Raw genomic sequence first — 27,589 nt, 5'->3', positions numbered from 1 at the left:
ACTAACAGCTTTCTTTAATATGTGTATCTGGGGAAGAAAAGAGAGCAAACTGAATGTAAAGGCAATTTGGAAATAAAGTCTTGACCTCTTCAAGTACAGTTGAGACAGACACTGCAGATTACATACAAGTATCATTCTTCCTCCTTCATATATGAAACTAGATCTATAGAAAGGCTTTCAGCTCCTAGACTCCTGCCCTAGCCCTGGCAACAGGACTAGAATTTAGGCAGATTTTTTTAAGAGGCTGAGTAATACGCATAGGTGGTGCAAATGTAATACAGAGTGCGGCTGCTCAGTGTTTAAGTGAGTTTCCCATCCCTGCTGTCACCTAATGAAATGAGGTGTTTACATATGATTATTATAGTCTTCAGAGCCAAGGTAAACTAGTTCTGGGGAAGTACTCTAAGAGAGCAAGTGACTTAAGTTCAAACAAGACTTGAATTTGGATTTTTGAAAGTGTTTTATGTGTTACATTTGTTCTCTTCCTGTTGAAACGGATGTGTATCTCCCAAGTCTGAGTCAGGATACAAGTGGAGGAGCAAATTGTCAGTGTTCTACTAGTATCACTGCATTATTGCTGAGGGGATGGGGGTGGGGTAGATCTGCAAGCTTCTTTCTCTGTGCATATTCCAATCCCAGTCTACTGAGCAGTTCTAGAAAAGCACCCCGAGCCAGCAGGAATTCAAAGTCCATTTGATCACCATCTGTTTCTGAAGTCTAGATTTAAGACAGGAGAGCAAAGCTTCTACTTTTCATTCTCTTTATTGCCAAGTTTAAAATGGTCAACATCCCCCCCCTCCAAAGTTTAGATAATAAATACTGCACTTTAGGCTGTAATAAATAACAAGTTTATTAACAAGGAATGCACTTCTCCAGCCACAAGTGTGGGTTAATTTTTGTCTTGAAAAATTAAAAGAAAAAAAAAAATATGGCCATAGTTCACAGTTGGGCAGCTCAAAGCTGCTCTAGTTACAGCCGTTCAACAAAATGGGAGCTTTCTCCCCGTCCCTCCCCTTCAGGAAGCGTATTCACAGTTCCAAGTCCTCTGTCTGAAATGCTCTCTCCAGAGAGAAGTTAAAAGTCAATTCATTTTTGCTGAGAAATTGTCCGAAAAACTTCTTAAACAGGTACGTCGAGGAAAACGGCATTCTAGTCCACTGTTTAATAGTATCCAAAAAACAAGATTTCTTATGCCTCAGTCTGGTCCCAGCCCAGCAGGCTGCAAAGGAATTGTTTTCGTACCACCACCTGTCCATCTTCAACATACTGAGCGTTCTCCTGCCTTCCCTTTCATTCTCACAGTGAAATTAAAAAAAGAAGTCCTTTGGGTTTAGACAGAAAAGTCTTTAGTTACATCTCTGCAGCAGCATGTTCAGTGCATATTCCATTCGATTTTTTAATTCTGAGGAACACCCGGTTATCAGCAAGGTGGTCAGCCTGAAGGTAGTGGATATCCTATCTTCATTGATGTAAGTCAGCAAGTATTCCTCATTCTGGCTACAGATTATGATTTTTGTATGATCATGGTAGAAGTTCACCTGTGGAAAGTAAGAGGGAAAGATAAGAGTTTTGCTACATAAGTGAAGGAGAATTCCAGAGAGAGAATGCGCGAAGTCATCATAGGCCTTCACCACCATTTACCTGAAATGTGCCATCATTGAAGAGCATCATTAAGGCTTTGTCTGATTTTAACCACTGAAGTAGGTAAAGCCTTGGTCTTCGGATATCTGTAACACTAGGTAGGTCTCCACCCTAAAAGCAGGAAGGAAGATTCAAGAAATTAGCTCTTGTATGGACAACTCCAATTGGCAATGAACAGGCAGAATATTGGACAGTCACAGACACTTACATCCATGAGGTTCTCTTCCATGTAGTGAGAGAAGTATTTCAACACTGTCACTTGACTGATGAATTGTTGAGGGGCATCTGTAGCTGGGAAAACCGAACACTGACCAAGCTCTGCATAGTAGTGGACTGTCCTAAAATAGCAAAAAGGGGAAGAGAGAGAGAAGAAAAAAGAAGAGTTAGGGGGGGATATGGTTTTCCAAAAGTGAGACTTTTAACAAAATGAATAAATCCAAATAATAAATTTACTGAATAATTACTTTTTGTCAGGAAGAAGACTCATGTGGGCACCATTGTTGAAGAGCACACCAACAGTATGATCTGACAGCTGATAGCCAAAGCCATATTTATTTGAGTAATCCACCCATTTGGTCACCCACTGGAATGAGGTGACCAATTGCTCTTTGGGGATAAAGTCAGCCTCTGGCATGTTTTCTAGACACCCTCGAAGTACTCTTGACACAGTATCTGCAACACTGCCCATGGTACTATCTTCAAGACCTGAAAAACAAAAAGATTGGAATTTCAGATATCAAATCCCTATGGAAGGGAAGACAGGATTTATTAAAGGACTTTTGAGAAAGCTAGGTCTAAATCAAAGGTCTCAAGAATAAGACCTAAACTTTTTTTTGTGGGTTTGTAGCTTTCTTATTCTGATAATATTACTTACTCAAAGGATTTAAAACTGAAAGGGACTTTTAGAGGTATCTACAGGGTTGCAGATTTCGATCTGAAAGAAGCTAACTCATCTAGTTTGACAGATTCATTTATAGAGAAGGGAACAGAAATTGAAATAAGACAAAAGTCTTGTCCTTTGCAACAGTAATCATAATGATAATGTTTGTCCTTTGTTTTCAAAGAAGACCATGACAGCAGAGAAGTGATGCCATGACAAGCATGTGAATTGAACTTGGTGAGGGGGATGCTGTGCTAAGTCACCAGCCTCAATTTGTCTTCCAGAGCCATTAAGGTATGGAAGCCAGATATGAATGGGGATGACATGAGATAGTCCTAGATGCCAGGCGATTAGGGTAAAGTGACTTGTCCAAGGTCACACAGCTAGGAAATGTCAAATATCTAAAGCTGGACTCCTGATCTCCTAACTCCAAGGCCAGGGCTCTATTCATTACACCACCTAGCTGTCCCCCCTCTGTAACAGTCATAGGAGAAGAGATCTGAATCCAGGTCCTGACTATTTTCTCTACTACCTATAACTGTCTCAATGTTATCCAAACTCTTAATTTTTCAGATCTGGAAACTGAGACCCCCAGAAAGACTAACTGACTTGCCCTAGGCCATGAAAGGAGTAAGTGGCAGGGTTCAATTTCTAACCTAATTATTCTAACTTAAAATGCAGCCTTTTTTCTCCTATACATTCTGTCATAAGAAATTGCAACCCACCATAGAAAACATTTGTCTACCAATCTGATTCTGGCTAACTAAGTCTTTAAGCATTTACATTTTACAAGGATGACAACCATATCATCATCTACTTACATTCACTGCTACTGCTGCAGCTGCCAAGAGTCCCTCTGACAATCATTCGAATAGCATCACCAATTTGCTGCTTGGAATCAACTGCAGGTGTTCCAGAGTTGACAACAGTAGTGCTGGGTGGCTGAATCTCCTGAGAAGAGAGAGTCCTGCATTAAGAATTAAGCATCTGAATACATTTTAAGGTTCAACACTAAAGGTTAAGACTTGCAAAGCTTTGCTAATAACTGACAAGGTTTAAAGGGTTGGCATGGGGGGGGGATGAAGATAAAATTATACAAATCAGATTACTGCCATTATAGATTAATGACATTCTAGTCGGTTTGTTAGCTTTTGTACTGTGTCAAAACAGGGAAAAAAAGGCCAGAATCAACATTGTTAGAGGTGATGGGGGGGGGGGGGGGTGAAGAAGCTTTGAGAAAAGGTATTTTGCATGCTTGGAATATGGATGGGGGCTATGTTTTAAAATTTTTCATCTACAATCAAAGCAGGCAAATATTTTTTTATTCTTTTTCTACATACCTCATCCACTCTGTGTTTGATGGGCTGCTGAGTTATTGATGTTTTCTTCAGGTCGTGCCTAAGCTTGTAAATTTCTTCATCTTCTTTAGCTAATCTATCTGCAAATCAAGGGAAGGTTATGAGCACGGCTGCAATTCAGATGAAGAAACACCCAAATGTTTTGTTTTACCTGATTTGTTTCTCCTTGTATCATTTTTTTAAGATTATAAGCAACCATGACAGAAACAGCATTATACAAAATGTCATTGGTTGCAGTTAAATAAGCAATATGTTCAACTGATTAATTAACAAAAAGCTGTCAATCACAATAAATGTACCCAGAGAAACTAATTATACCATAATCTGTCTGCCTATGTAGTGATAGACTGTTCAAGGAGGACTTAAAATTAATATTATTCTCAATTTTACAATAAAAAATAAAGTTAATTCCACCAAAACATTTCCCTATAGGTACCCTAGATTTTTTAAAATGCTAAGGGCTAAAAAATAACTTACTATGTGAATCAAAATATCTAGCTTTTTCCTTTTTGCCACCAAAAAGAGCTGCAGCTGCTTTCTTGAAGAAATTCTTGGCAGGACTTGATAAGTGGAAATCTGGAACCGTATGACAGCAGCTAGAAGAAAGTCTATCTGGGGTAAAGCCCTGTAAAGTGACAGGAAAAAAGGACAGTTAGAAAACTGTTAAGATGTCTGCTAACCTGTGTCAAGCATATTATGGTAGCAAAAGATAATGCACCAACCTGCAAGAAGAAGTCATGACGTATGATGTCATCTAAACTGGGACGATCTTCAGGATTTTTGGACAACATGCTGGCTATTAAGTGCTTTGCAGGGGCCAGCAAGGAAGATGGCATTGTATACCTGGCTTCCCTTATACACCTATAGGTTTCTTTGAGATTTGTCGTTTCAAATGGAGGTCTTCCTAGTAACATAGTATACCTAGGAGTGAAGCAAAACTTTCTTTAGTCAAGGTTGCATGGTCACTCCTTTTAAAGGTTTCTCAAACACATAATGTGCATTTTGAATTCAGAAGAGAATAGTTCAGTAGTACTTACATTACACAGCCTAAGGCCCAAATATCTGATTCACAGCCATGCCCTTGCTTATTGAGGACTTCAGGAGAGAGATAGTTTGGAGTACCACAGATTGTTCTAAAAGACAACAACAAGAACAACAAAAAGTTAGGGAGTGGAAGTCTTTTAAAAGGACAGTTGAGATTTTCCAACAATTAATAGACATGGAAGCTTAAAACAAACAAAATAAGCAATGTCAAGATTACTGTGTGTAAATATGGTCTCTTATCAGCTATGACCTTTGGGAGTAACCACACAAAAAATAGGGGGAGTAGGTTTGATTTGATTTAAAATTTACACATATGATTTTCATTGTATTGTTCTTATATTTGACAGTCTAACAAACCAAGACCACTGTTCTCCCTCTATGAAAACAAGGTTTTATTTTTAATACCCTGCACATATTTAGGCTGGTTTCTTTGTTTCCTCTGGGTTATCACAGTTTTATGATTAGGTGCTCCAGACAGTAATTGGCCTAAATCAGTGTTCTGATTAAAATATAACATAGCTAGATTTTCCTGTTCTCTCATGCTTCTACATTCTGGCACGGTATGTCTTTTGGACTCTTACCTCCTTCTGTGTTCTAGTGGCTCCAACCTTGCTGCCAAGCCAAAGTCCCCCACTTTTAGTTCCATGGCTTCGTTAATAAAGAAATTTCCTAGAAATAAAGATAGACACAAGAATATGATTCTTCCTTGGTCATCTACAAGAGTCAAATACAGTCACTGTTGAATGGGATAGTCAAAGCATCTTTTTAAAAGGGTTGGTTGGAAGATAATTATGGGGGAGGGGGATGAACTAGATCTAATGCATGGTTCATTAGCTCTGATTAAAGCAAATGGGGGGGGAGCATAGAGCTCCCCATTTGCCAGAACAGTCAGTTTTCAGGTACAAGCTTACCTAATTTAAGATCTCTGTGTAAGATTTCTTGTTCATGAAGGTATTTGAGACCCGATACAATCTGCCTGAGGTAGTAGCGGACTTCCGGCTCTGTCAATACCTTTCTTGCTTTCAAGATATGAGCCATAGACTGAGGAAGGGAAAAAAAAGTTGCCAACATCAGCTGTTTGCCTTTTCAGAGAAAGTGGACTGCTTTATTATAAATGTCTAATCTAGAACCTCAAACAAATGAAATGTGAGAATCCCATCAGTTCCCCAGAAGTGAATTTAAAGGACCTAATAGTCTGAGCTAATCCTTACCCTTCTACTGCAATATTCCAGGAGAATGTAAATGTTTTCTTTGTCTTCAAAGTAGTGATAAAACTGTACCACATGCCTGTGATGAAGAATTCGGTGCAGCTCTATTTCTTTGTCAATCTAGAAGAGAAAAAGCAAGATGCTTTCTGTGAGCCTGGCCTCAACTCTGGGAAGCCGGTGCCGCTTACACACGCAGAAGACATTTTCCTGAGAGGGAAGGGCCGTTCTGCCACACAAAGAAAATATTTTAAACAACAGTCATACGCACCTTTTCCCTTTGATGAGGTTTGGCCACCCGGCTGTGAGGGATGATTTTTGCAGCATAGACTTTGTTATTTGTCAAATCCGTCATCTCGTAACACTTTGCAAAGCCACCCTGGAATGAGACAAAGATGGGAAATTTAGCTCAGCGTGGCCAAAAAAAAAAAAAAAGGGAAAACGGGAAGGAAAAGGAAAAAGCGGCCCCCTTTGTGTGAGGAGGAGTCCTGCCTAAGGCACCTTGAGAAGGGTCGCGGCTTCCTCCGCTCGGTAACAAAGGGGAGCTCAGGGGCTTCCCGGGGGGGGGGGGGCAGGCTAGCAGTGGGACCACGTTGGAGAGTTTTCAGCGAGAATTATGAGGGGGGCAGAAGTGCTCCGTGTCCACACGACCCTCTGGAGCGACGAGTTCGAGAGCTAAAAGCCTTTGGGGAGAGGGGGCAGGCGGGGATGCTGCCGGCACGGGCCGGGCGGTGAGGAGGCGCTGCCCGGGCCGTCCAGGTGCAGCCGGCGCCACTCACCTTGCCCAGCACCTTGCCCCGACAGTAGCGCTTGCCCGTGGTGGGGTCGGTGATAATCCTCGAGACCTCGGTCCCGGAGTGTGAGTGATGGTGGTGATGGTGCGCGGGCAGCGGCGGCTGCGGGGACGCCGCGGGCTGCGCCGCGGGCTGCACCGGGGAGAGCGGCTCCTCCGGCGGCGGCGGCGGCGGCGGCGGCTTCTTCCTCCTGGACTCCCCGGCGCAGGCTTTGCCCAGCGCCTGCTCGCACACCTTGGTGGAGCCGGCCGGCTGGTAGGTGATGGTCCTCAGGAGCTCCATGGCGCGCGCCTCCCCGGAGGCTCCCCGCAGGCTCCGAGCTGCCCTGCCGCGTCTCCCGGGCTTAGCACCGAGCCGAGCCGAGCCGAGCCGAGCCGAACCGAGCCAGCGCGCGCTGCCACTTGTGCGGAGCCGCCCGCCGGCCGGGCGCCTTTATAGCAGGGGCGGGCCGAGGGGGTGGGCCGTGCAGGAGCCGCGACGTCACAAGCAGCGCCCCGCCCCTCGCCCTGCCAGCGGCCGAGCTGCCCGGCCCGGCTCCGGTCCCCCGGGCCCCCCGCGAGGAGGCGGCCGGGGAGCCCCCCGGAGATGCGGCCCGCAGGCCCCTGCGGGAGGGCGGGAGGAGGCGGCACCCCCAGCTCCCCCCCGCCCGCCGGTAGTTTCTGAGAGCTCCGAGCCCGGCCTCCGTGCGCCCGGAGGGGTTCCCGGGGGGGCTTGTTGGATGGGGCGGCGGGGGGCTCCCAGTCAGTTCGGAGGGGAAGTGCGGGCGCTTCTCCCACCGGGGCCCGACCCCGCGCCCCCTGCGCCTCCGCCTGCGCCCCGGCGGCTGAGGGCGGCGGGGCAGAGCGCGCGGTCTGGGCGGCCCCGGAGCTGGCCTGGCTCCGCTCCCTTTATTCAAACGGGCCCGGGGTGGCTCGGAAGCGGCCTTGGTGCGCAGGCCGGAGCCCCGGGGGCCGCAGCGCTCCCCGCGCCCCTCTCCCGCGGGCGGCTGTCGTTGCGGGTGTAGACCTTGCTTCAGGGAGATGCTTCCGAGCTGGTCCGGCCTGGCCGTCCTTCGGGGCCAAGGGAGGGAGGGAGCGCACAGTGGCACCGGCACACGCTCTGGCTTTTACTGGCCGTGAGCAGCGGGCCCGGGTGCGAGGAGGGCGGGCGACCCAAACCCACCCTGAAGAGAGCCAAGGGGGCATCGTGGATCCCACCCAGACGTGGCGCGGCTGCTGCGGCCGCTTCACGTCCAGTGAACCTTCTCGGGGGTCCTGCTCCAGTGAACCGCCCCCCCCCACTTTAATAGCTTTTTTTTAATATCATGAATTCTTAATTCTCTGTGTTGTATTTTACGCATTTAAGGACAGGTCTGTAGGCTTCAACTCTTCATTCCTCTGTATGGAATTTTAGGCATTTAAGGACAAGTCTGTAGGCCTCGCCAGACTATTTAGATACACGATTATATATAAAAAAGCTTAGGGACCCAAGAAGACTTAGGTATAAATAAGCGCCCGCCCTGAAGCGCGCCCTCCAAGGTCACCCGGTGGCGAGCAGCGCCTCCCGACCGTGACTGTACCCAGAAGAAATGGAGAAGCGGAGCGGCCGGGCCGGCGCAGCCTGTGGCAGCCGCGCAAGCTGTGCCCGCTCCTGCCTGGCGGGGAGGGAAGGGGCGCCTCTCCTCTCTGCTTTCCTTCCCTCCCTCTCGGCTCAGTCTCAGACGAGTCCGGACTTGCCTCCGCCGAGCCTTCCCGCCCTCCCCCACCTCCCAGACTTTGGACTCCGGGTTAAGGAGAAGGAATTCTTGAATTTTCCATTCTCCCAGGGTTCCCAGGCCAACCTTAGCTCATTGCCACATGGTAGAGAGTTTTCCATTTTGAAAAATACTATTCAAAAACCTATAATTTCATAATGTATACGAGTATAATGTATTCCAATACAGCTGAATAGAGTTAATTGATAGAGGCTCTTTTGTTGACAGTGTGTCATTCTTAAAGTTTATGTAGGGCATAAAATACCGTGCACTTTGACATTTAATTATATTACAAAGTAGAGTTATATATAAATGTATATATTCACACATACATGTAAATTCTTCATTGCATTTCAATATTTATTTAAAGGTGACCACTTAATATTATACATGAAATTCAAGGCCTGAAATCTGAAAGATAACGATTTTTATAATAAAGTATGAAAATCTGCTTTAAGATATTTTGAAACTGGCTTAGTTACAATAAACATTTTCCAGCTTTATGATGCCATCGTGTGGTCAAATAAAAAAGTGCAGCACAAAAATAATGTAAAAGATTCTACTGTGTACCCATAGAGGGGAAGAATAAACATTTGTATCATGTAGACAATGTGGCAGGTACTTTACGTTACATCCTTACAACAGCTATGTCTTATAGTTGTTGTCTTATAATTGGGGAAACTGAGGCAACCCAAAGTTAAGTGACCTGTGCTCAGGATCACAAAGTTAACAGACTATATCTGAGCCCAAATTTGAATTTAGGTTTTTTTGCATCTAACACCGTGGCACCGCACCTCTGCCCAGAATTTGGTCTGAAAGAGATCTTAGTAGTAACCAGTCAGGCTACTTATTTCACATTTGAGGAAAGACATAGTAACTCAACAACTCAACTCAACACACATAGTAACTCAACTCAACTCAACACACAGGAACCAGATCCAGCATCCAAACACCAAGATTTTTTTTTTACTTCAGTACTTCTTCCAAAGAATACAGAGAAGAAAAATAACAAAGATATGAAAACAAGAAAGAGATAAGTAGAACTTTGTAAAATAGTGATTGGAAAAGAGAGTCAGCACTTTCAAAAACTGCAGAGATGTCCATGAAGAGAATAAGGGAGGAGTCTCTGAATTTGGAAATAAGATCATTGGTTTAAAAACAACAAAACAAGCAAAAAATGGTGTTTTGAAGAACACAGGAGCTGAATTATAAGAAAATGATGTATATATAAATGGATTTTGAGACAAATGGATATAGACTACTTTTTCAAAGATGTTTGGCAGAGAGAGAGAGAGAGAGAGAGAGAGAGAGAGAGAGAGAGAGAGAATGAGGTATCTGTGGATAGAGTTATAGACCTGGAAGATCTGAGTTCAAAATTAACCTTAAACTTAGAAGTGACTCTGAAGAAGACTTCTACCTTAGTTTCTTCAGTTGTAAAACTAGAGATACCTACTTCACTGGGTCATTGAGAAGAACAAATGAAATAGCATTTGTAAAGTTCCTTTCACATAACAGATGTTTAATAAATGCCTGTTTCCTTTTCTTCGTTTGTTTGTGTGTGTGTGTGTGTGTGTGTGTGTGTGTGTGTGTGTGTGTGTGTGTGTGTGATGGTTAAGGGTAGGTTTTATGAAATGATCAGATATTAAATCTTTTTCTGTAGCTATCTGCATATTCTACCAGAATACCTCCTCTTCTCAGATGACCAACATGAAAGTTAAAAGATATATCTAGTTTCCCAAATCCAAATTCATAGAGGAAAAGAACTGAGACCCTTTCATGGAATTAATGATGTGGAATTGACCTTTGATATTAGATTAGGCTTCTTTTTTTAACTTTGGGGAAACTGAGACCAAGAGAATTTAAGTGACTTCCACAAGTTTATGGAACTACCTAGTGGTGGTAGCTGCTATCGGAACCCTACAATCATTCCATTTATATCAGACCAAAATATCATAGGCTGTGCTATTTACTTCTCACAATGGGCTCCAACTGCGATATCTACTTGTCGACAAACTGTAGAAGTTGCCTAGTAGGGCATGTAAGTTTTCCTGCTATTAAGTCACTGAGCAAAGAGGCCTTGAGAGAGGGAAGTAGAAGTGGGGAATCAGGATAAGGGAAACTTCAGAGATTTTTAGGAATGAAAAAATATACAAAATTACAAAGAAGTGGAATTGGAGATAAGACAAAGGTGGAAATTTAGCAGCTTATACTTTACTATTCAGACTTTTCCCCCTTTCCCTTTCTCCATTTACTTACATTTTAATTTTCTCTAGTTCTGAAATTCATTTCTGAAATCCCATTAGGCTAGAGCTATCAGATTCACCATTTATCATATAGCACAGTGAAAAATCCTGAATTTGAACTTAGAAAATCTGGTTTGACTTTGGTTATTTTTCTTAGGCTTTCTGGTCTCTGATGCCTCAGGTATAAAGTGAGAGAGACAGACTTCACTATGTCATAAATGACTGCTCAAATGAAGCACTTTATTGAGCTAAGTAAAGGGTATATCCTTAAAATTAAAGACTTCACAGATATATAGCAACTTTCCTACTAAACACAATGAAAGAGAGTAAAGGAACTCCCACACAACCTGAAAAATATGAAGACCTCCTCTTACATAGGAAACTTTCAATGATTGACTGAGCAGATCAGCAATTTTCCTTTGGTTCCCATTTTAAGAGGAACTCCAAAATGAAAGAAGAAAGAAAGTTTTGGAAGAGGATTAAACAGTTGAGAGTTCATTCTTCATATTTTTTTTCTTTTAAAAAAAAGGATAGAAATGATGGTCCTGGTGGGGTGGCCAGAAGCAGCACGACTCATATCTCATAAGCACCTCTAATGAATTGCTAATGAAATACCAGGAATAAAATGACAATTTAAGTTAAATAAACCACCCCCCCCAGAATTATTAGGAAATTCTACAGTAATAAAGATCTCATTAAAAAAAAGGTAATTGGTTTAAGAATCCAGAAAATGGTTTCCAATCTTAGCTATGCTAGTAATTTGTTGAGTGTCTTTCAAAAAATCATTCTGTCTCTAGGCCTCAGTTTCTTAAATCTGGGGATTGAACTGGGTTTCTTCAAAGATACCATACAGGATGCTGATCAATGAAGTAAAGGGTTTATTTTGAACAAATTCCAGTATATTTCAAACAGAATAATATCTAACTGAAATGAATTCAAGCAATAGTTGCTTTTGCACTACAAGTTTATTAAAATACTCAATAAAATTGTCTTCCTTCTGGTCTGTGTAAATTCTTCGGAAAGGCCCTGGTTTCCATTTGTTTGTTCTGGTCTACCGCTTTTAAAGACCAGCATGAGCTTAGATCTCCCTCTGCTGGTGAAACTTAACCATTACAGTCAACTAAAGCTTTAAAAATTTTTATTTCTAAGCCAATCTTTAAATAATATCAGTTTTAGCTTCCTCTTGTACAATACAAAAACAAAACTTGCTTTTAAAGTGAAATTTTCATCTGAAAATCATTTTAAAAGCAGTTGATGTTCTTAGGTCAATTTGCTTAAGCTTTCTAATTTTTGAAACTTCAATTATGTGATTTTATCAATTGTTGGTAATCTATCTCTCCACTTGTCAGAACCTTCTTGTTTTCACTGCTATTGCCACCGAAACTCCAGAAGAGGATTAGAGAGAAATAAGAAAGTTTGGGAGTACTAAAGTTTAAAGTGAGGTGAAAGTGATAGGAAAGCAAAAAAAGGGAATGGGAGGTGATTGTTGATGCTCTAATGGGCAAGAAAGAACCACTTTTCTACTCAGTGCTTGTTTTGATTCTATTTTATCTGCCAAAGATTTTTGAATACGTTTTTGAACTGGAAAGAACAGAATAAAAATTGCTATAAGGAGTTAAAGCCCAAGATCAGTAAGATGATAAGAAGTCAACTTAGCTTCCCTCAACAAGGATAAGTCTTCAGATACAGGTAAACCAACTGCCAGACAATTAAAATAACTGACAGATGTATTTGGTGATCCAGTATTCATATTCTTTAAAGGCTATTAAGAAAAAGAAGGGTGATACAAGATTGGAGAAAAGAAAATATCTTCATGAAGGCTGTAAACTGTAGGCTAGTGAATTTCATATTTTATTTCCAAATTTTAGAAAGTTGTGATAGGACAAAGACCTCTCAGTACTTGATTAGTCTCAGTCAGGCTTTCCTTCCGCAAGTCCTCAGTCAATATGATGTAGACCCAGGATTAAACTGTCCCTGGGACTCAATAGAGCCTGACTTCCCTAACATGGTTTCCAATTAGAGGCATACAAATTTCCAGAGACCTGAAATCTGGGCCTCATAGACTTGGTGGGTAGTTAAGACTATGTGATTCACCATACCCTGATGATTTTGTTTCCAAATGGAGACAAAAAGGGACCATATACAAAGAAACTCTTTTGCATATTTTTCCTCTTTAGTTTGGGAAAAGTAAATTTGATTTATTAAATGTTCAATGACTTGAAAGTAACTTCTTTAGTTCCAATATTGAGCATGTACTTAGAGGATATAATAATTATATTATTAAAGGAATAGTTCGTTAACATCTAGAAAACAAAAGTGGTCATCACAAAGAATCTTCACGAATTTGTGATGACCACTTCCCTTAATGCTGGTGCCTCTGCCTGAGGTTATCTCCCATCCTCCTTGTATAAATCTTATATGTAGATATCTGTTTGTATACTGTCTCCCTAGTTAAAACACTTGAGAGTAAAGACTGTGTTTTTGCCCATCTTTTTATTCCTAGGACTTCATATATGACATATAATAAATATTTGTTGACTCATTGACTAACTGGGGAAGAGTAGTTATCACTTATTAGGCATCATATGAATGAACTTCATTCTTTTTTTTGAAATATGGATAATGGAGAATTATATCCAGACACAGTAAAGTTTTATGTAAAAATATGAAAAACTCGACAAAGAAACAAATTGGGGATGGGGAGGTGAAGGTGTTAGGAGGGTGGAAAATATAAGGGATGAAATAATTATAAGTAAAATAAATTCCTGATCCTGAAGGGGAATTAAAAGGGGAAGAAACAAACAACAGAGTACTAGCATTTAAAGCAGTGGCATGGATGATCTCTTAGACAATTTAGAAATGGTTAAATTTGTTATATAAATGTATTGAATTTTTTGCCATAAAAATAGCAAAGGGGACTAGTTGAGAAAGACATATATAATATGAACCTACAAAGTGATGGGAAAACGTCTGGAGAACAGTTTATACAAGGACAACATTGTAAATGAAAGATTAAAGAATTCTGATCAGTTCAATGACAAATCATATCTCCAGAGAATTTATCATGAAGCATGTAACATACCTTCTGAGAAAGATGTGATGGCTCTGAGATACAAAAAGAACTATATGTGTTTTGGCATGGTCTCTGCATAGACTCATTTGGTGAATTTTACTCATTTGTTTTATGGTTTGGTTTTTTCTGTCTTTTGGTTTTTAATTGGGGGTAAGGGTACATGAGAAAGGGATTGGCAAAAGTAATTTTGGTGCTAAAAATAAAAACATTAAAAAAGACAGATAGGCATGATGGGTTTGAAAGTAACAGAATTTATTATATACTTTTAAAAAAATCAAATGCTATGAAATGGATATTCATCCTCTTCCCCCCCCCCCATTTTTCTGTTTGTGTAGAAATGTTGTTGTTCTTGTTCTCTCTGTCTCTCTGTCTCTCTCCCCAGGCTTCCTCATTTAAATTCAGAATTTTTAAAAAGTTCCTTTAATAGTGTTGTTGGATCCAGATGCAGATACTGCCACCAGCAGCTTCTCTCCAGGCAAGGAAGCTAGGACAGCAATGGAAAATGGGAAATCCTGAGAACTCTTCATGCTCTCAAGGTCCTTCCTATGGTAAAGGAGGAGGAAAAGGAAGGAGACCTAAGATTCAAAGGCAAATATTCACCCTCTCACCTCTTCAACCCCACCTAAGTTATTCCTTTGGGGTGGGGATAAGAGGGGAAGTGGTTTTAGAAGAGAAGCCCAAATTAATATATTTTTCTGACTCCAATTTTAACTAATTTATTATCATACAAGCCCTGAGGCATATCCAGGTTTCCTCAGTTTATCTGATTCTTGTGCAAAATTACTCTGAATCAATTGAAAGGTTTTTTGGTACTTTGTCTAAAGCCTTCCATTAAGTGATTAGTTGAATGAGGTACTTTCTTATTTATTCATAAACATCTAATCTAAAATGGGGTAGGGTTGTTTCTGGTCTTGTAAGTGATTACTAAGGGCCAGCAATAGAAGATTTATTGGAATATACTGGAATCCCCTTCACATGGCAACTTTCCCACCATGAGTTTCAATATATTGAAAGTCAGCAATAAGAAATCAAAATGGAATTTCAGAGTTAGTTTTGTGGAAACCTCAGAAAACATGCAAAAGCCAACAGACATCACAGAAAAAGTTTAGAAATTCAGAAATGCATAAAATATATGTATAGTATTATATAATAGCAACATTTTTTTTATCTTAATACCATAATAATTGAGATTTCTTCACTGGTACAAAGGACAGGTCAAAAAATTTATGGGAATTTTTCATATGGGGGGCACTGTTCCTCTGACCCCTTTTCCACCACAATGTGAAAGGAATAACTAAATACAAAGTGAGATAATTCCACATTCCTTTATTCAATCCAATGAATTCCAATAAACATTTACTGAGTGATTACTGAATTCAAAGCACTATGCTAGTCACTGGGGATACAAAGAGAAAGACCAAAAGTAGTTCCTGTCCTTAGTAAATATGTTATATACTTCAACTGAAAGGATGCAACATGGAAACAGATAGACATGTAGAAAGTAATTTGAGGAGAAGGAAAAGAGCACAAATATCTAGGGACATTGGGAAAGTAGAAGATGTCATATCATAAAGTGAGCCTTAAAGGAAGTTAGGGGTTCTTATTGGCACAGGTGAAGAGAGAGTGCATTCAAGGTGTAATGGAATAAAGACATTGAAGGAAATTTGGAATGTCAAGTAAAAATAGGCCAATTTGTTGGGAATATAGTGGAAAAGAATAATGGAAAGGCAAGTTGGAGTCAGATTGTGAAATACTTTAAATAGAAAACTTGTCAGTTTTTAATTTTATCCTCTGTGAAATGGGAAGCCCTTGAGCAAGGGAGTGACATGGTCCTGCTTGTGCTTAGGAAAATTCCTTGTGAAGGACAATTTGGGACTGAGTTGTAGCACATCCTCAGACCCTTTATGATCTTACCAAGAGCCATAGAATAAAGGAAATAGAAACCGTGAAGGTAGATCTGAAAACAATTACATCTTCTTATGTATCCTCTACCTCTCACAATCATTCTAGACACAAAAGGGGAATCCCCCCAGAAGATTTTGTTCTGAAAACCTGGGTAGAGAACTGTGGAAAGGGGAAATGAGCAGATTCAGAATGTTGTTGGGATGCCACATTTTTAGAAGGGCAGTTGGAACTGTGGTTGGCAGTACATTGAGAAGAGTCTCTTTTTCCCTCAAAGTTTACCTGTACTATATTGTTATTATTGTACAAGTTGTTCTCTTGATTTCTTCTTACTTCAATCTGAATCAGTCTTTCAAAATTTCTCTGAAACCGTCTTCTTTGTTGTTTGTTAGGGCACAATAATATTACAATCCATTCATATATTATCATTTGTTTAGCTATTCCTTAATTGTTAGGGACCATTTTAGTACCTGGTTCTTTGCCACAACGAAAAAGAATTGACATATTATTTTTGTATCTGTGGGTCCTTTTTCTTTGATGACTTTAGAATATAATAAGATTATTAAATAAAGAAATAAGCATAAATTATTGATATTTTGGGCATAATTCCAAATTGCTTTTCATAATGACTGTATTAATAACTGTACACTGTTTGGATAATCACAATTGGTGACTATACCAACAATGCATTAGTGTACCTGTTTTCTATCAACCCCTTCAACAAGCCCTAGAGTCAAGAGGATCTGAGTTCAAATCCAGCCTCGGACACTTGACACTTACTAGTTGTGATCTTGAGCAAGTCACTTAACCATGATTGTCTTGCATCCAGTTCCATCCCCAGTCATCTGAATTCATACCTGATCACTGGTCCCAGATGGTTTCTGAGGAGAAAGTGAGACTGGTGACTTAACCTAGCACCCCCCTCACATGTATTTCATGACATTACTTCCATGATGTCATGGTCTTCTTCCAGACGGAAGGACAAACAACAGCCCCTCCAAACATTTGTGATTTTCCTTTTTTTTTTGTCAAAGAACACTTAACAAAAGGGAGCTTACTCAGAAATAGTAGAGAAGGTATAATTTGCAAAAATACATCATTAGTTCAAGTGGGCACAGTTCACTTTCTCATTTACAAAGTACTTATGGTCAGAAGGGTTTGTTGCCTTGCACAATAGCAAGGATTCAAGTTTGAGTAGCCCTAGTCCATAACAGGCTGCAACTCTAATGACTTGCATCACCAGGAAACTATGATTTCAATAGTTAATTTGAACCTTTGTCTCCAGGATCAATTAAATTTTGAGGATGGTTTCTTGATTTTTGATGGAAAAATTAACTTCTGTTGTAGAGAATTTAGTAGATGTTACTATTTCTACAAATATGACATCCACTTCCAAATACCTGAAGGGCTTTCAAGTCTTTGAGACATTAGAATCCTGAAGGCAAGAGTATTAAAGGGTATAAAGTTTCAAACTGGCAAATCTGAACCCAACATGAATAGCATTCATAGCTTCTTAACCAGTAGAATAGACCATTTCAAGATCATAGATTTGACTTTGAAAAGGACTCCCAAAGTCATAGTTCAACCCCTTAATTTTACTGAAGCTCGAGGAAGTTAAACAACTTGACCAAATATTTAGCTACTGACCCACTATTGTGATGCCATTTTTGAATACAGGGGAATTAGAATTGGGTGCTAGAACAGACTTACATGGGAAGGAAGGGGCAATGGCATGTACTGTGGCTATAGAAGAATCAATAGCACATCATTATAATAACTAGATTATTGGAACAGGATTCAGAAAAGTATAAGTTCCTTCAGATAATTAAAAAATTTGGGAATGAAGAGTTTGAACATCATGATATGGGGCTCAATTATGGTGGCACCAGTATAGACCACTATAGACCTGAAGTTTGGATTAAGGTTGGATGCAGAACTGCAATATATTCAAATGACTTGAAAATAATTCTTTATGATATTATTTGTAATGTGAACTTTATCAATTTTATTAATAAATTTAAAATTCTACTTTTAAAACAATGGTATATGTCAGATGTAGGTTTTTTTTTAATTTTATTTATTTACGGTGATGGGTTTAAGTGACTTGCCTAAGGTCACACAGCTAAGCAATTATTAAGTGTCTGAACTCAAATTTGAATTTAGATTCTCCTGATTCCAGGGCCTGTGTTCTGTCCACTATGCCACCTAGCTACCCTTAGAGGTAGGTTTTGAACAAAGATTTCTGTGATGCAGAAGCCATTTTCTTGAGATAAGTGATCACTGAAAATGTTCAGACAGAGGTTGAATGATCAACTTTTTCAGAGATGCTATAAATGGAATTTACATATGAGGTATGGACTAGACCATAGATTTTCATAGATTCATATCTGGTCACTGGATCCAGATGGCTCTCTCTGGAAGAGAAAGTGAGGCTGGTAACAGCATAGCACTCCCTCACTCAAATTCACATACTTGGTATGGCATCACCTTCCCTGATATCATGGTCTTCTTTGAGAATGAAGGACAAAAAATATTCTTATCAGTACTATGCAAATTTGAATTCCTGCTTGCACATCATTCAGTTCTCTGATGACCTCTATACTTTCTATAGAAATATTGTTATCTTTTTACAACATCCCCTGAAGTTCCCCTTACATTTCCCTCCTTATAGATCTATTTTTGCAGCTTCATTGTCTGAGATAAGTATTGCTACCTCTGCTTTTCTCACTTCAGGTGAAGCAAAATATATTTTGCTCCAACCTTTTACCTTTACTCTATATGTATCTCTCTGCTTCAAATGAGTTTCTTATAAGCAGCATATTGTAGGATTGTGGTTTTTTAATCCACTCTGCTCAAAGTTAAAATTACTAACTCTTTATTGCCCTCCATGTTATCTTTGCTCTGTTTGTATTTTCCCCCTTTTTCCCCTTATTTCATATTCCCTGCTATTTTGTTTCTGAATACCACCACCGTCAGTCTGTTTGCCCTCCTATTTCCAACCCCTTCCCCCTTTTTCCCTCTTTCCCTTTGCCCCTTCTTCTTTCCCTTCCTTCTGTTGTTTCCCCATTTTCTCCCTCTCCCCTTTCCCCCTTTTAACACTTTAAAGTTAAGTTTCTTAACTTTACTGAATGCATGTATGTTAATTTTAAGCCAATCTGATAAGAGTAAGATTCAGGTGGTTCTCACCTCCTCCCTTCTTCCCCTCTATTGCAATTAGTCCTTTGGGCCTCTTAATGTAATAAGATTTACCCCATTCAGTCTACTCCATCCTCCCATCTCTTTACTGTCCCCCTTTTTAAGGAGGTTTTGTTTTTAAATCATTCTGAGTTACAGAAAGGTCATGAGTATCTATCACTTCTGGCTAAGTATATTCTCTTTACTAGAGTTACAATTCTCCAGAGTTATTAGAGTCTTTCTCCCACGTAAGGATATAGCTAGTTTCATCTTATTGGATAGCAGTTTCTCAGATAAGTCATGAATATTCATATCTTCTTGCTAATTAAATTCTCTCTAATAGAAAATGTAAATTAAAGTTTCTCTGAGGTAGCACCTCACACCCCTCAGATTCAATAATATGACCAGAAAGGATAATGATCATTGTTGAAAGGGTTGTGGGAAATCTGGGACACTATTACATTGTTGGTGGAGCTGTGAACTCACCCAACCTTTCTGGAGAGAAATTTGGAACTGCGCTCAAAGGGCAACAAAAATGAGCATACCCTTTGAATCTGCCAATACCACTACTGGGTCTATACCCTGAAGAGTTGATGAAAAAGGGTAAAAACATCACTTGTACAAAAATATTCATAGCAGGTCTGTTTGTGGTGGCAAAGAATTGGAAATCAAGTAAATGACTTTCATTTGGGGAATGGCTTAGCAAACTGTGGTATATGTATGTCATGGAATACTATTGTTCTATTAGAAACCAGGAGGGATGGGAATTCAGGGAAGCCTGGAGGGATTTGCATGAACTGATGCTGAATGAGATGAGCAGAGCCAGAAAAACATTGTACACCCTAACAGCAACATGAGGGCGATGATCAATCTTTTTTTATTTTTTAGGTTTTTGCAAGGCAATGGGGTTAAGTGGCTTGCCCAAGGTCACACAGCTAGGTAATTATTAAGTGTCTGAGGCCAGATTTGAACTCAAGTACTCCTGACTCCAGGGCCAGTGCTCTATCCACTGCACCACCTAGCTGCCTCTGATGATCAGTCTTGATGGATTCATTCATTCCATCAGTGTAACAATCAGGGACAATTTAGGGCTATCTGCAATGGAGAATACCATCTGTATAGAGAGAAAGAACTGTGGAGTTTGAACAAATAACAAGGACTATCAACTTTAATTTAGGGAAAAAAAACCTGATATCTTATTGTCTGATCTTGCTATCTCTTATACTTTATGTTTCTTCCTTAAGGATATGATTTCTCTCTCATCACATTCAATTTGGATCAATGTATAACATGGAAACAATGTAAAGACTGGCAAATTGCCTTCTGTGTGTGTGAGGGGGGAGTAAGATTAGGGGGAAAATTGTAAAACTCAAAACAAATAAAATCTTTAAATAAAATTCTCTCTAATAGAGTTACAGTTCCCTAGAGTTATTAAAGTCTTTTTCCTAGGTAGGGATATAGCCAGTTTCATCTTATTTGATAAGTTTTTTCTCCCCCCTTTTTAATTTTACCTTTTCATGTGTCTTTTGAGTCTCCTGTTTGAAGCCCAAATGTTTTATTAAGTTCTGATCTTTTCATCAGGAAAAAGTTGAAGTCTCCTATTTCATTAAATGTCCATCTTTTTCCCTGGAAAAGAAGGCTCAGTTTTGCCAACTAATGGATTCTTGACTGCATTCCCAGTTCCCTTGCTTTTTTGGAATATCACATTTGGAATATCACAGCTGATGCTGCCAGGTCCTGTGTGATCCTTACTGTGGCTCCTCAGTATCTAAATTGTTTCTTTCTGGCTGCTTGCAAGCTTTTCTCTTTTACCTGATAATTCTGGAATTTGGCTGCAAAAAGTGCTTAGGGATTTTCAGAAGGTTGGAGGATGTCATTAGTAATGCCAAGATGTCTGTTTTGAAACAACTCCATGGATGTTAGGTAATAGGGAGTCACTGGAGTTTATTAAAGTGGTGATATGGTCTGACATATGCTTTAGGAAAATTATGGACACAGAATCATTACAATAAAAGTAACAATTTAACAATAAATGCAAAACAATTATGATTTTACTTTGAATTAAAAATTTTAATCTCTTTTTTTATTTGCCTTATGGATTAAAATTAGATCATTTGAAACCTCATTGTCCTATAAGGTTTTTACAATTCTTTCCTTCTTGTCTTAAGAACCTGTGGAACCCTTATTAGGCTTTCTTTAACAGTCAACACTATGGGAAAGACTCCAATTCTTGAGGTCCCTTGATAAATACAAGGATGAAAAACGCTTAATTAATCAATCTAATGGCAATAGAATTCTGACTTTCCCTCTTTCTCTCTTTCCCTCAATTCCTCAAGAGACTAGAGTATTGATCAGAAAGAATTCTCTTGATTACTTCAGGTCACCCATAACCAGTTTCAGGTGAGATTAAAGAAAAATGAAATCTTTTTGAGAGGATATTTCTCTAGTAGCTTTCCTGAAACATTAAATGACTTTTTTTCTATTAAATGTAGCTGAATAGTAATCCTAAGCAATGTATTACTAACTCTGTTTTACCATTTTGAAAAAATTTCAAGACATCAATAAAAATTATTTTAAAATGTCTGACATTGGTGAATTGTTCGAGAGCATGAAGAGATTCTACCAGTTTGGATGTTCTCCCTCAAGCAGAACAGAAATTGAATTAAGATTAATAAAAAAATTAATGAAATTGTTTCTGAGTTGACATAATGTAGAGTGCTATATTACTATTTGCTCCCTTCAATAGGCCTCCAGGATGAGATTATAACTAGTGATAATATAATCAAGTGAAATAGTAATAGAAGAAGAGGCCTCTAGACAGAGACATGGGGGACCCTAATGGATTGCAGGCATGACAAGAATGACAATCCAATCAAGGAGAGAGGGAGTGGTCAGAAAAGAGGAGAAGAATTAGTTGAGAGCAGAGTTAACCAAAACTAGAGAGAAAACAGACTCAATGAGAACAGTCGATTGTCAGTGTCAAAGGCTACAAAGAGGTAAAGAAGACAAGGATTTGGCAAATAAGACATCATTAGTTAACTTTGCAGAGAACAATTTCAGTTGAATATTGAGATCATAAATTAGGTTCCAAAAAATATAATTGGAGGGGACAATCTACCTTGCCTATAAGTGATACAAGCCTCTTTCTCCATCTAGGTATTAACTAGTCATGAAATAATGCAAGTTGCATCCAGCATAATTACAATGTGGATTTATCTTTTTAAAGTCACACAGAGTCATCATTGAATTTTTGTGAATTACAAATGTAACAATATAAATAAAATTTTAGAGCTGAGAATGTAACAATATAAATAAAATTTTAGAGCTGAGAAAATAAGGTCAAAGGTCTAGAAACAATAAATTTAACAAAATTGTGAAATTATACACCCATCATTTTAGATGAGTGGAAGAATATGTATAAGAAGTGTCTTATAATGACTACTTGCCCATTATTCTCAGCATTAACTTATTTTTACTTTGAATGAAGGAATAAAATTAAGAGTGAAAGGAATGAAGAACATAGTTGGAGTAGGAGAAGCAACAAGCAGTGTTATCTGATCATTCTAGCCATTAGGACAAATTGTGGGAGGAAGCTATAAGGAACAGGGTGGGGATGGTGAGGAGTTACAACAAAGTGTAAAACATTTTTTTTTGTTTTCCTTTTATTTAATTAATTTTTTCAGCAAAGGTCTATCTTGTCTTCTTTCTACTTTCTCCTAAGCCCTTCTTTGAGAAAGCAAGAAAAATGAAATCCTTTGAAAGTGTATAACCAATTAAAGAAGCTCTGACAAGTATTTGATTTTAGAGATGCTGTAGTTCTACTATAGCCTTGCCATATTTCCCTGTAACTTTTTGCTTGGCACAATAATAAATACTTAATAAATGTTTCTTGATCAAGTGAATTCCCCAGAATACTCTACCATCATCAGCCCCTGAGAAAGCACTTTTGAATATATCTACCACCACCTGGGTATCATTGATTTGAATAATCAGAATCATTGCATCTTAGTGCTGAAAGACACCTTAGTTCAAACCACTTTACATATGAAAAAACTGAGATTCACAGACATAAAGTTCAATTCAATTTTTTTACTTAAGAAATAACTAGTAAATGACCACTATGTGTAGAGCTCTGTAGAGGAGAACAGTATTGGGGAGAGAGAGCAAAAACTTACTTTGGGTACGTCTCTGTCCTTGGAAAAACTTATAATTTGATAGGATTCTGTGATCTACTTGGTGATTTACCCATAGTGTTATAACTTGTTAGAATTATGAGATGAGAACTCAGCTCTTCTGATTTTTTAAGGTAAAAGTTTCAATTAGTCAATCAGTAATTAAGCATTCAATAAGCACTTAAATGTGCCAAGAAAAGAAAAAAAAAAGCTGTGCTCTGAAGTTTATATTCTATTGAGAGAAACAAGTATACATATAATTAAATTATATTGTGTGGTGGGTGGAGGGGGGATACCATCACTGAAACCACAAGGGCTGAGGTATTTGTTTCAATGTTCTCTGTTCTATACTCAGCCTTATAGTCTGGACTGGGTTCAGAGATGCAGGCAGGGAACCTAGGGTTGGAGTTTCTTTTCTTACACTCATTGTCTTTTCAAGTCCCCATCCTGGTGTCCCCAAGATAATTTTTACTTCTGGTTCACCTTTATGGCCTTCCCAAAATTGGGGAAGCAGAAAAGGTACCTATGTATAATATGAATAAAATGCCACACAGGAAATTTATTTCAACAGATATTTATTGTTCTTGTTGAGTCATTTTTCAGTCGTGTCCAACTCTTCATGACCCCACTTGAGATTTTCTTGGCAAAGATATTGGAGTGATTTGCCATTTCTTTTTCCAGTCCATTTTACAGAGGAAGAAACAGAGGCAAACAGTTACCCAACTAGAAATATCTGAGGTCAGATTATTGTTCACCCTTCATTCTTTATAAGGACCAGTGACATCTCAGTGTGATGTCTTGACTTGTTTGTGAATTGGATTTAAATGAGGCCAAGCTGTGTAAAGTCACCTTCCTTCTTTCCTCCATTATCATTGAAATACAGTGGCTAGCAAAGGTCAAGACTACTGACAATGGCCCAGGATGCAGTGGGTGACTTTGACCTTGTCAAATTAAGATCTTTTTCAGATCTCAGTTTATCTGAGGCCATGACTATTCAGTGATTAGGGCTAGGTAAGAATTGAGAGAAAAGATGGTTCAATTTACTATCATGAAGGTTTCAGGCTGTAGGAGTAGATCGTCAAGAGTTTCTGAGGTCAGATTAGAACCCAAGAAGATGAACTTTCCTTACTCCAGGACTAGCACTGTATATACTGCTCCACCTAGTTGCCTTCCAACAGATATAGAAAATATTAAACACAGGAAAACAAGTCAGTAACATAACTTCTCCTCAGTTCTTTGATACTTAAACTTCATTAGAACATAAAGAAGTTTGCAGAACTGCTAATTAAGCATTTTAAATTTCACTTAGGCTGCTGGTAAAATGACTGTTGTGGGTCATTCATCTTATTGGTAACCATCTGATGCAGAAACTTCCCTTGCAATCTGTCAGCCTCAACCTGATGGAATTCATAGCCTCTGGACTTGTCAAACCTACAAGGTCAATTCCAAATCTTGGTATAACCATCTCAGGATATTTATTCAGAGAGGAACAAATACCAGAAAGGTAGTTTAAGCCTGGGTTCAAGCTTTCCTAGGTACCTCATGTGCTTAAGTTTTCACAAGCACATGGTCTAATGGAAATTAAGGTTAAGTATTGGGTTATTTGCCCCTCTCCAACCATCCTCCTAGAAGAAAACTTGAATCAGTCTTAGAAGATCTGAAACCAGAAATGGGGAGAGAATGAAGGACTAGGAAAGTCACTTTTGAACCTCTACTGAGTCATCAATTCTTCCTGCTCTGCAGCCAGTAAGGGGACTCTATCAATATATAAGTGTAAGTCCATGAGTTTTGAGTTATACATACTCACAAATAGGGCCCTTATGATTCCATAACCTGGAACCCAGAATGTAGGTGGGAGGTGGAGAAATATCCCTGTTGCATCTACAAAATAAAGATAATTTGGGGGGGTTGGCAGAAGAAGTACAGGGAGATGGAGAGGAAGAAAGGAAGGATTAAGAAGGGTGCTTGAGCTAAACTCTGAAGGAAATTAAGAATTTCTTAAAGGCATAGATAAGGAGGAGGTACATTGCAGGTTTGTGAGACAACCAGAAAAAAGCGTAGATGGGGTATAGAGGGTCATCTAAGAGGATTAACTACCAGGATTGATTGGCTAAAATGGAAAATGGTAATAGTTTTTTTTTAACTATACCTCGTAATTTCTCCTCTTTCATTTCTTCAAATCCCTAACAGTGGGATGGACATGATATTTAATCATTTATATAACAGATTTTTGTTCTTTTTAAAAGTCTTACACAGCAGATAATATAAAGGTAAAATGACACTTATCTCATCTCTTCAGTTATTAAAGAATTGACTATTCCTTTATAATTTCCTTAGATTGATGTAAGAAAATACATGCTGAGTTAAATAAGTGGTACAGTGGATGGGGCACTGGCCCTGGAGTCAGTAGGACCTGTGTTCAAATCTGTCCTCAAATACTTAATAATTACCTAGTTCTGCATCCTTGGGTAAGTCACTTTAACCCCCTTGCCTTGCAATAAAACAAAAAAAATGCTAAAATTTGGAACTATCCCAAGTGGAAAGCATTGTTCTTAAGACGTAGTAGGCTTCCCTCAATACTTTTGGGGAACATTGTAAGAGAGAAATTTTATTCATGTGTGGATTAGATTTTATGACCTCTTAGCTTCCCAATTATCCAACACTGAGATTCAGATTATCTGTGAATCTATTTGCCTCTATTATCATCTAACCTATTTCTCTTCCTCCTCTTTGCAATAAATTAGTTGTACTTTGTCAAATCTAGGTATCTTTATAATACCTCTGAATTATTTTGTCAAAAAAGGAAACGAGGTAAGTCAATTATGAAATGTTCATAATAAAGTTATGCTTTTTTGTTTTGCTTTTTTTAGGTCAGAGTGAAAAAAGAGAATATTGGCACTTTATTAGAAAAAATGCATATTTTTAAAAATTTATTTAAGATAATAGAGTTAAGTGACTTGCCCAAGGTCACACAGCTAGGTAATTATTAAGTGTTTGAAGCCAGATTTGAAATCAGGTGCTCCTAATTTCAGGACTGGTGCTCTATCCACTGAGCCATCTAGCTGCTCCCTACATGTATATTCTTGATGAAATGTTCTCCCAAAGATATTAGCTACTTTGAATCCTGTGTTACCCATAACTCTGATTCCTTTGAAGTGATAGAACAAAATGGTTGCTGCACATTTGCAAGAATGAGTTAAATTCAAGGAGTGAGAAAAAATTAGTAATAATAATTACAACATATGTCATTTTATGTTTTGCAAAGCATTTTACATATCTTATTTGTACTTACAACAATTTTACAGAGTAGGTGTTATTTTTGTTCCCATTTGAGAAATGAGAAAAGTAAGTCAAAGAGAAGTTAAGTGACTGGCTTCTACAGCTAGTGAGGCAGGAATTTATCTCAGGTCCTCTTAATTTAAGTCTAGCATTCTATAACCTATGAGCATAATCAATATCACTGAGGAAATGGTCTGGCATTAATCCATTTATTATGACTATTAACCATTGTGTCATTTGTTAACCAATTCCAAATCCATTTAGCTGTACTAGTCTTTTTACCATCCTGATTTCATTCTAACCTTTCTGCTTCCACTTTTATGTCTACAAATCCACCCTATATGAAATTAGTTCATCCTTATATCTCCACCTCTTGGAACTTCTTTCCTTCCTTCAAGGCCAGTACTGTGCTGGAGCTAGTTCTATTTAGTTAGAAGGCACCAATTGTTAAATTTTCAGGGTTAGTATTTGCACCTTGGAAATCACTCTACTCTCCAGGAACTTGGGTCTTTCTTTTTTTTATTGTCTAGACTTAAGAAAATGATGAAGAAAATGCTGATGATGTAGTTTAAACACCTACATTTTTTTTTCAGAGCCAGTTGCAAAACATTTATCAACCCCATCTCTGCTCCATTAAACTTCCCCCAATTCTCCCAATTAGGAATGCCTTTCCTTTTTTCAATCTTTTATATCATTCTATTTGAACTTCTTCTTTGCACCTATCATATTATAATATACTTTTGAGTCAATTCCCTGATGTCAGGAACTAGAACTTATTTACTCTTTGCATTTCTAGAACTTAACTAAATGTTTGTTGATTCTACTCTCCTTTTTTCATTCCAAATCACTCTCACTTCTTCTGTCTAGCCTTTATCTCCTACATCTCTTCTACCATTTCTTACTTAGTTCCTCCTTTAATATTAATGCATGAAAATTAATTGAGGCATCTGCAACTCTCAGGCATTTTCCCTAGATATAAGGAATGGGGATCCCTCAACTGTTTTTTACAGATATTTGATATGGAATTATTAATCAAAACAATTATGATTCTTTAATTTATCTTTACAGTGAACTGACACTCCTTCCCCTCTC

General features: G+C 38.8%; 1 protein-coding gene across 1 annotated transcript; it reads right to left on the bottom strand.

Annotated features, from left to right (window-relative positions):
* Nucleotides 1–832: 832 nt before the first annotated feature.
* Nucleotides 833–7,317, bottom strand: PLK2 (polo like kinase 2). The gene is made up of 14 exons (XM_074200827.1): nt 6,908–7,317; nt 6,400–6,507; nt 6,135–6,251; nt 5,835–5,964; nt 5,505–5,592; nt 4,917–5,012; nt 4,602–4,800; nt 4,357–4,504; nt 3,862–3,959; nt 3,343–3,472; nt 2,106–2,346; nt 1,850–1,979; nt 1,642–1,752; nt 833–1,538 (listed from the first exon to the last, which is right to left on the bottom strand). The coding sequence occupies exons 1-14, from the start codon at nt 7,202–7,204 to the stop codon at nt 1,347–1,349; spliced, it is 2,085 nt and encodes a 694-aa protein (XP_074056928.1). The 5' UTR covers nt 7,205–7,317; the 3' UTR covers nt 833–1,346.
* Nucleotides 7,318–27,589: the final 20,272 nt, after the last annotated feature.

The sequence above is a fragment of the Macrotis lagotis genome, chromosome X (genome assembly GCF_037893015.1).
Source record: "Macrotis lagotis isolate mMagLag1 chromosome X, bilby.v1.9.chrom.fasta, whole genome shotgun sequence".
Lineage (NCBI taxonomy): Eukaryota > Metazoa > Chordata > Mammalia > Peramelemorphia > Peramelidae > Macrotis > Macrotis lagotis.
The sequence above is the reverse complement of the archived record's forward strand: the minus strand, read 5'-3'. Positions and strand labels throughout refer to the sequence as shown.

What these genes read in the sequence shown, in the direction of transcription:
- PLK2 (XM_074200827.1), bottom strand. Translation starts at nt 7,204, where the DNA reads ATGGAGCTCCTGAGGACCATCACCTACCAGCCGGCCGGCTCCACCAAG. An exon ending in GGGGCAAGGTGCTGGGCAAG is followed by an intron (nt 6,508 to 6,907) that starts GTGAGTGGCGCC and finishes GTCTCATTCCAG; the next exon opens with GGTGGCTTTGCAAAGTGTTA. An exon ending in CCACTAGAACACAGAAGGAG is followed by an intron (nt 5,013 to 5,504) that starts GTAAGAGTCCAA and finishes GTTGTCTTTTAG; the next exon opens with AACAATCTGTGGTACTCCAA.